The sequence below is a fragment of the Hipposideros armiger genome, unplaced genomic scaffold, assembly GCF_001890085.2.
Source record: "Hipposideros armiger isolate ML-2016 unplaced genomic scaffold, ASM189008v1 scaffold_867, whole genome shotgun sequence".
Lineage (NCBI taxonomy): Eukaryota > Metazoa > Chordata > Mammalia > Chiroptera > Hipposideridae > Hipposideros > Hipposideros armiger.
This window is the reverse complement of record NW_017732217.1, coordinates 505,214-514,424: the sequence shown is the minus strand read 5'-3', so window position 1 is coordinate 514,424 and position 9,211 is coordinate 505,214. Positions and strand designations below refer to the sequence as shown.

General features: G+C 52.7%; 1 protein-coding gene across 4 annotated transcripts in view; it reads right to left on the bottom strand.

Moving 5' to 3' along the window:
• SPTBN4 (spectrin beta, non-erythrocytic 4) overlaps positions 1-9,211 on the bottom strand; it is a 75,602-nt gene that overhangs the window by 24,924 nt on the left and 41,467 nt on the right. The window contains exons 1-3 of one of the 4 annotated variants that reach the window (XM_019629779.1): positions 8,850-8,973; positions 6,738-6,884; positions 5,236-5,499 (exon numbers count right to left, since the gene is read on the bottom strand). In XM_019629779.1, coding sequence (XP_019485324.1) covers positions 5,236-5,499; positions 6,738-6,860 — 387 coding nt within the window. In that variant the 5' untranslated portion in view covers positions 6,861-6,884; positions 8,850-8,973. Of the gene's footprint in view, positions 1-5,235; positions 5,500-6,737; positions 6,885-7,693; positions 7,915-8,551; positions 8,653-8,849; positions 8,974-9,211 lie in introns of those variants that run through there. The other 3 variants (XM_019629780.1, XM_019629777.1, XM_019629776.1) reach the window with 3 other exon arrangements.

Below are 9,211 nucleotides of genomic sequence, written 5' to 3'. Positions count from 1 at the left end.
AAAAACAAAACAAACCAGAAGAGCCTATCTCCCCAAAAGCATCAGGTGCTAGCCACATAGTAGGTAGTGACACAACAAGCCCTGACCCCAGATCAACCTGATTCCTACTGAGATCCACCAGGCTGCCTTTCCATTTTCCAGATGGAGAAACTGAGGCCTGGAGAGGAGCAGTCCCTGGTCCAGAATAAAAACTGCCAGAGCCAAAATTTGAACCCAGGACCACATGACCACAAAACCCTAGTGGCTCTCAGTCACTCTGCTTCTCTGTAACTGGGGACATTGAGGCTGAGAAAGGTGGGGTCGCTTGCCCTAGGTCACATGATAGTGGAAGAGACTGTGGAGCTCGTGAATCTGGCCTCTTCCCCTAAGCTACACTGAGCTAGATGAAGAAATGTGGCACACAGAATGAAAAAAGGGGAGAAGGGTGTTTCCTTGGCCAGAGAAAGAGCCTTGCCTAGGGTTGGGGGTGGTAAAATGTCCCCAGGGACTCAGCCCAACAGCTGCAAGGCCTCCAGTGCATTTTCCCCTGGCAGTCCCCCTCAGATGGCAGCAGACCAGCGCCCCCCTCCACCCCACCAAGCAGGAGCCAGTGGCTGAGCCAGACCAGCTGGCCGGGCCCCTGAGGACTGGGAAAGTGGGGGCTTGGGACTCCACCATCTGGCCCCTCAGCCAGAAGGACAGTTGGGCTAGAGATGCTGAGAGAGGACTTTGGGTCACGTGGCCTGGACTTGGGAGGTGGGGTCGCAGAAAGCCTGCTGCAGCAGCTGGGGTGAGGACAAAGGGAGGACACAAGGAGAACACAGGGATAAGAGAGATCACAGGAGGGAGGAAGAGATGGAGAATTGAAATAAAAAGAGAGAGGAGTGAGAGAGTAAGAAAGAAATAAGAAGAGACACAGAGGAGACATAAAGACGAAGACAGAGAGAGACAGATAGAAAAGATGAGAAACAGAGACAGAGGAACTCGGGGAGCAGGACTGAGAGACAGGTCCAGAGAGAGGCAGAGGGGGTACAGACCACTCACATATCCACACTACCTCAGGCCCTGAGCCAGCACCTCCCCCAACCCAGCCTAGCTCTCTGGCCTGCATATGCCCAGTGTCTGGGCTCTCAGGCATGCCCCAGGGGACAGCAAGCCTTTGGAAGGCCCCTCACCTCCCCAGCAGCAGCTCCTGAGTCCCAGCTGGGCTCCATCTGGGGGCCATGGCTCACTGAGTCACTCCTCATCTTGGGCTCCCTCTGCTGGGGAAAGGGCCCAGCAGTCCTCTACTGGCCTGCCGCTGATGCCCATCGGTCTGTGACACTGAACCAGTCCCCTCTCCCCTCGGGGCCTCAATCTCTCCCCTAAACAATGGGGACCCCACCTCATGGTGTCCAGGGCTTGGTGGGGCTAAAATCCCCCCATAGGTAGGGAAGAGATGGCTCTGCATTCTGGCTAGAGCAGAAGGCCCCAAATTCTCCCTCAAGGATGCCTAAGCTCAGCAGTCCCTCCCCTAAAATGCACATGCCACACCACAGTGAGATATGCTTTCCACTCATGAGACTGGGAACAATCTAGGAAGTCTGATGACACCAAGTGTTGGCAAGCTGGAAGGAAGTAGGAATTCCTAACTAGCATCAGGACCCGAGCAAGCAATTTGGGAAGATCATGTGAACTACAGATAGTTCTAACTTTGGGCACTATATTAATATTTCATATTACCACCCCCCAAAAATACATTTTTAAAAAGCTATATGGATGGGGGGGAATGCCTAAATGAAATACAAACAGAAACAAATGAAACAACTCTTTTGAATAATAACATAACCACAGCAAAGGTGGAGAAATAACTAACCCAAATAACTTTTGAACCCAGAATAGTGCTATCCCCTCCAGCTGAAGACAATTAAAATCGAAAAACCTGTAAACAAATATGAAATCCTAGGTTTGTTGGGCCAGCAATTCTGAAACCAGCTTATGCATTATGTCTTGTAATTTTCACAATGTCCACATGAGGTCAGTACTGTTATTATGCCCATTTTACTGAAGAAGAAACTGAGGCACAGAGAGAAGAAATTTCCAGGTAACCCAGTTGGTAAATCACAAGGCCAGGGCTTGACCCCAGATAGCCAAGTTCTAGCATCCATGACCTTGACCATAATGCTGCACTGCCTCCTACAGTCCCACTGTCAAGGAGTGGCTTAGCATTAGGTTCCTTCCACCGCACAGAGGAGGCACCTGAGGCTCAGAGCGAGGCAAAGCCACTTGCCTAACATGACACAGCTGCTAAGTGACAGAGCTGTGATTCAAACCCAGACCCTCATGAGTCCCGAGTGTGTGCCTTTATCCACTGCAATAAGCTGCAGAGGAAGAGTTAGTAGTAATGGTAAGAACATTAATAATCCCAGTAATAGTTGCTGCTAGGCTGGATGTCTTCTTTGGCCACTCTTGACTCACAGTCAAGCTTCTCCACCGTGCTCTGTGCCCGTGGGGGCTAACCTGTATGGACCCAGCCTTCTAGCTTCTGGGTGGGCTGGGCTGGCTCCATTATGGACTGGCTCCATAATCTGTGAAGCCTGGTGCAAAATAAAAATGCAGGACCCTTGTTCAAATACTATTAAGCACTTCAAGACAGCAACAGCAGAACATTTAGTGTGGGGCCCTGTGCGACCACACCCATGAAGCAGGCCCTGGTTGGACAAGGGGCACCAGCAGGGGGACTGGACGGAGAGAGGAGAGAGAGGCTGGGGAATTATTTTCCAGCTCCTTCCTGCAGCAGTGCCAAGGGCTGGCTGCCCTTCTTGGCTAAGGGCCCCAGATCCTGTCTGGCGACTCTTTCATCCCTCAGCCTCTTCAGGGGAGGTAAAGGCTTGGGCTGTACCTCCCCACCTCGCCACCCCCCACTCACCCTCCCTGTGGCTTCCCCATTCCCTGCTCACACCTTTGTCAAGACTCTTGATAAGCCCTCCTTAAACTGTCCTCAGTGGAGCATGCTTCTGTTCTAGTTGGGACCCTGACAGTCACAGACCCCCATTTCTTAAGAGCTTACCACATCCCAGGTGCCATTCAGTGCACAACCTCATGTGGCCCTGGGAGGCCCCCACTGATGTAGTCTGACTTAACAAGGGACAACAGAGGCTCAGAGAGGGAATTGAACATGCACCCTGTCTGGGATTTGAACCCATGTTATTATGTCTGCCTCCCCTGACCAAGCTTTTATCACTTGGCTCCTGGCTGCTTGTACGGCCGGCTCCCTCCTCTAGGCCACTTGTCTCTGCTGATATTCTGGGCCATCCCTCAGAGCAGACTTAGGGCCAAGTCATCCCCATGTGTCCACTGCCTGCCCAGCCCATGGGGTCTGGAACTCAGGCAGTGATCAACGCTTCAGAGGCCAGTGAGAGGGTCATCTTCCCTACTGTGGCCTGGGAATATCAAGAGAGGAGGGTGGACGGAAGCAATACATGGTCCTGAATGGCCTCTTAGTGGCTGTGAGACCTTGGGGGAGCCACAGACCCTTTGTGTGCTGTGGTTTTCTCAGATGTGCAGTGAGGATAACCACAGCCCCTCCCTGGTAGGGCTGCTGGGAAGGAGGTGGGTATCAGTGCCTGGCATGGAGCGTAATCAGTGCTTCTCAAAAGTGTGGTTGGGGGACTCCTGCGGACGCTGAGATCCTTTCGAGGGGTCTGTAAGGTTACAACTCTTTTTATAAAAATACTAAGGTGCACTATGCCTTCATCATTCTCATTCTCTCCCAAGTGCAGTGGGGTTTTTGCAGGGACCATATGACCCGTGCTCCTGCAGCAAACTGAACGCAGAAGCAGAGGTGAGAATCCTATGCTTCTATTAGGCCAGACATGAAAGAGTTGCAACATTAAAAACAATGTGTCTTCTGACTACATTTTCTTTCGTCTTGGAAAGTATGGTTAGTCTTCATAAAAGAATGCTTTTGGGTTAGTAAGTGAAGGGTTTCTTATTGCTGCTTTTAAATCAGTTAGTAATTTAAATATTTCTCATTTTTTATTTTTAATATAGTAAATATCAAATAGGTAAAATCCACACAAACAAAAGCTCTTTGGGGACCTGAATGATCTGTAAGAGGTAGAGGGATCCTGAAGACCAAGGCATTTGAGACCCACTGGTGTATTCAAAGTGATGACACCACTGGCATCATATTCAGATCTGTTTGTCTCTTTGCTCCTTTGCCTGTCTTCCCCACCAGAATATGATTCCCATGAGGGCAGTGACTTTTGTCAGTTTTTGCCCACTGCTGTATTCCAGCACCTAGAAAAGCACCTGGCATACAGTAGATGCTCGATAAAGATATGCTATACAGACAAATGAATAAATACTAATTACTGTCACTATGCTTTTATTATGAGTTGACTTTTTTCTGCCAGGCCCTATGCCAGAGAAGCATAATTATGCACGAGGGAGATCAAAAGTAGTGCAAAGTCGAGGATCCTGAGTTTGAATCCAGCCTCTGCCACTTGCTACCCTGGGCCAGTAAGTCCACCTCCTGGAACCTTAGTTTCCCTTTCATTATGGTCAGGCATTGTTCCTGGCATGTAAAGGCAGGAGCCGGCACACCTTGGGAGGTGAGATGTAACACCTACATTTGAACCTCCAGCCCATTTACGTCACAGGGTCAGATACTTAGCATCCACCAGCTGCCAAGCTAGGAGTGGAGTTATAGCCGACACTGTCTGTTCTCTAAGAGCCCCCCATTTCATAAGGGAGACACTGGCTAGCTGTGTGTCCTTCAGCCAGGTGCTTTACCTTCTGTGCCTCAGTTTCCCCATTGGTAAAAACGGGGGATAACAATAGTGCCAATCTCTAAGGGTTGATGGGAGGAGTCAGTGGGAGCTCGGCACAAAGACTAGTAAAGGAAGCACTCCACAGATGTCGTTATTATTCCGTGCAAAGTCATTCCCCTCCCTCTGGGCCTTGGTTTCTTTATCCAGGAATCAGGTATCAGAGTTCTGGGACCCCCTTAGTGTGCTGGTTATTCACTTACTGCTTCTTGGCTCTAAATCGTTCCTCTCTCCTTTGTACCTCACCAAAGTGGTGGCTGCTTCCAACACTTACTGCTAGCTGGATTGCCTCAGTGTTCCCTTTCTTCTTCCAGCCCTCCTAACACATTTGAAATAAATCCCTGTATTAAATCCCTTTTGTTTGAAATACCTTGAGTGAAGTCTGACCCTGACTTGGGCCCCACTGTGGCATAGAAAGCCCCCATCTGAGTCAGCCAGGCCATACCTGTAGCTTCTTGAGCTGACTATTGACGGTGGCCAGGTCCCCGCCAGGGTCCACATCTTGCAGCTGGCTTTCCATGTGAAGGAGCCTTTTGTCCAGCTCAGTGAAGCTCTGTACCAGCTGGTCAGCCTTGCTGGCCTCAAAAAGCTGCCGCGCCTTGGCCTGGGTGGTGCTCTCGAGCTCGGCCCAGCACTGCCGGATCTCACCCAGCTTCTTCCACACGGAGGCCGCCAACTCGGGCTTCTCCTGCATCAGTTGCTGGCCCTCCTGCCCCGAACAGTGAGAGACAGGAAGTCGGGGGTGGGGAGGGACAGAAAAATATGGGAGCAACAGGACACAAAGAGATGTGGAGAGAGGGACCCGCAAGGAGTTGGAGACACACAGAGGCAGAGACATGAGGGGTGGATGCAGAGATAGGCGCGGATATGGAAGGAACGAAGACGTGGGAAGAGAGGCAAGGAGGCAGACAAAAGTGTGGGGAAGGAAACACAGGGACACAGAGATGTAGGCAGGAGACACGGAAAGACAGTCACAGAGTGACAGACACAGAGACATTCACATAAATTCGGAAACATGGGGAGAGGACCATGAAAAAGACAAGAGGAGAAAGAGAGAGTGAGACATAGGGAGACAGAGACACAGAGAGAGAGAGAGGCAGAATGAGTTTCCATTAAACCCAAAGTCAGGAAGAGCGGCTTTGCCACGCGCCACCATTTATGGGGCATCAATAGCCATTTAAGAGTTTAAGGCCCACCTGGGTGTCTCCGTTTGAGTCAGAAGAGTGGGGGTATCCAGGGCTGCAGGTCTAGGGGTTCAGCCAAAGTAGGGGGCAGTTTGGGGGGTTGAGACTTGGAGCAAGAATCTGCCTGGGTCCCTCCAAGACTGAAGTCAAGCTCCAATATATGTTGGCCTAGAGCATATTAAAAATAACAATACCAGAGCAATTACAGCTCCTAGGTGCCTGGCCTTGTGTTAAGCACAAGAGCCCAGAAAAGTAGTTATATTCATTATTTCCTCAGTTTTAAAGCAGAGCCAGCTGAGGCTCAAAGAGGTTAACACAATCCTCTAAGGCCCCACAGTTGGTAACAGGCACAGACACAGTTCTTGGAACCCAGGGTTGTAGGGACGCAAAGTTCACTTTAACTCTAGCTTCCCAGGGTTGCCTCAGCCTGTCTACCTGACCTTCCATCTTAGATGCTCTAAACAGGGTGGAAAGAAGCCTGCTGGGGAAGGTTATAGAAAGGGGTGAAATAGTTAACAGCCAGGAGGGAATGGGCACCATTCAGAAGAGAAGCTGGCCAATTTACAAATGGGCAAACCAAGTCTCGAAGAGGTTACATGCATTGCTCAAGGCCACATAGCTAGGAGCAGATGTGGAAATGATCTGAACCAGTTCAGAAATTTGAGAGCAGCAGGCTGGCGGTGGAGGGTGTAGGAGGTGAGACGTGGGTTCCCTGGAGGCCTCCGGCACCTGGCATAGGCAGAGGGGCTTTCTGCATCCTCACCCTCTCGATCTTCTCCAGCCACTCCTTATTCTGAGCCAGCTCAGCCATGAATGCCTGGTGCCGGAGCCATCTCTTATGCAGCTTGTGGCCGTCTTCCCGTGTGCCATCCCGCGCCATCAGCATCTTCTCATGGATCCAGCCATCCAGCTGTGCAGGAGGACAGGAGGAGGGGCTCAGCTGGTCGCCCCAACCTGGCACAGCCCCCCATCCCCTCCAAAGGGTGTCCCAAATTCAGGGCCTAGGCTGCTAGGTTTGGTGGGTCGGGGGAGGAAGGGATGGAAAACCTTTGCAAGTACGGCTTTTATGTGTGTGTGGAGTGGGTGGGGGAGGCAGCTCAAGCTCTCTCCTAGGAGGCAGAGGATGGGTGGAAGGGTTCCCAGAATGTCCCATCCCTCAGTCCCCCTGTCCTCAGGGTAGCCTTTCTCAACTCCCTATAAGCCCTAAGCCCCAAGGCAGGACTCCTGAGCCAGTCAGCCTTCTCCTGCCCGTGCCCAAATCAACCTTCCAAAACAAGTCCTCCAACCTGATTTAACTTGTTTCCAACTTAGCCCCAGCACCCCGCCCCCAAGAGCAATACTTAGACTCTTCGATTCAGTCTCAGATAAATACCAATAAGTACCAATTCAAGATCCCCAACCCACTCCCCTGGGTATCAAGTGAAGCCCCCATACCTAGCCCCAACCCCCTGATATGGCCACATGAACCCCTAAACAATTTCCCAACTAGTGCCAAGTCTAGTTCCCTCCAAGCCAACCTTCCAATCTGGGGTAGGCCATTTCCCACAACCCAGATCCAGCCTCCCTAATGAGCCCACAGGACTCCCCAAATCCAGCCCTGAGGATCCAGCTCAAGACCACAGTTCCCCCAAACCATTACCAGTTCTAAGCTCTAACAAAAGCAAACCCCTCCCAAATGCAAGCAACAGGGCTGCCTTCTGGCTCCCCAAATGAGCCTACCCAAAAGCAGCCCCAGACTCCCCAACATGGACCAGATCTTCCCCAGCCAGCCTCCTCCCAAACTAAAGCCAATTCTAACCCCCCACTCATCAACAAAACCAGTCATCCAAAATGGAAGCACCGAGTGGGCCCCTCTCACTACTCTGAGCAAGACCAATCACAAGGGTGATTTCTGAGCTCTCCCTAAATAAGGCTTGTCTCCCAAGCCGGAATCTCCCCACTCATGACCAAACCTGGCACCTGGGACAGTTTGCTCCTCCCTCTTCTCCTCCCCCCAGTCACAAGATCCTCCTCCTCCCTCCTGCCAAAAAAAAAAAAACAAAAAAAAACCAGACTCCAGCTCAGCGGTCCCGCGAGGCAAATGCAGTCATAGCCAAGGACAAATCCCCAGCCACCCAAACCCCACCCCGCGTCCCCCGAGCATGTGCTCCCTAGGGGTCTGAGACAGCTTCAGACTCCCTCATAGACATATACACGCTAGAAGTCAAAAACTGAATCCCCCAACTCAATTCACAGGTTCTCACGCACAGGGAAGAGTTTGCCAACGGCAGCCACAGCTTGCAGCGAAGGCAAAGCTCCTAAAGGATATGGTACTCCGTCATCAAGGTAAAGGCCCCCAGAAGTGACTGACCCCATCAACGAGGGTAAAACCAGAGTCCCCACCAACCGGGGAAAGCCTCCCAAAGTCAGAGCTCCGCAACCTAGAGCAAGTTTAAGACCTTCACCGCCCAAGGCAGACCCTCCCAAAGTGATTCACCCCATCATCTAAGGCTAATATAGATGCCGCAAGGACCAAAGAAACCCCCCAAAAGGCTGAGAGTCTCCCAACCCCAGGGCAAATCTCAGGTTTCCCATTACCCAAAAAAGAGCCCCATAGAGAGGTTAAGACCGCCTTAACCCCCAGGGCAAATCCACACTATCCCAGAAATAGCCTTAGAAGTCCCCCCTTTTCCGCTCCCTCCCTTGGGACCCGGTCACTCAGTTCCGCCTGCAGCAGCACCGCGGACAGCTCCCGGCATTCCCGCCCCTCAGCAGGGCTGGGGTCCTGGCGCCCCGCCAACCCGCCGCTTACGCGGGCGAGCACGCGCTCAGCCCCCTCCCCCGCCTCCTTCGGCGGAGGCGCGCATCAGCCCCCTCCCCCTGGCGCCCCCGAGACCTGAAGTGGCGGCAGCGTTGGCAGGGCGTCCCTGCGGCGGGCAGGCGGGCTCTCGCCCCTCCACTGCAACAGCGGCAGCAGCGGTGGCGGCAGCTGAGGTACTGGCGGGCGCGCGCTCCCGCTCCCGCCCCCGCCTCCGCGTCGCGGCAGCGCGCCCGCCCGCGCGCGCCCCCTTCCTTCCTACCTCCATGCCCGCCTCCTTGCCAGGCCCCAGCTGAGAGGTGGAGAATCACCTCCCTCCCTAAAGCGTGGGGATGGGGGCTCTGCGCCATCTCAGATGATTGCTACTTGATCCAGAACAATCTCATGAGAGGGGGAAGGGGGTCCCGGGCCAAATCGAATGATGGGGGAGGGGTGGGTGG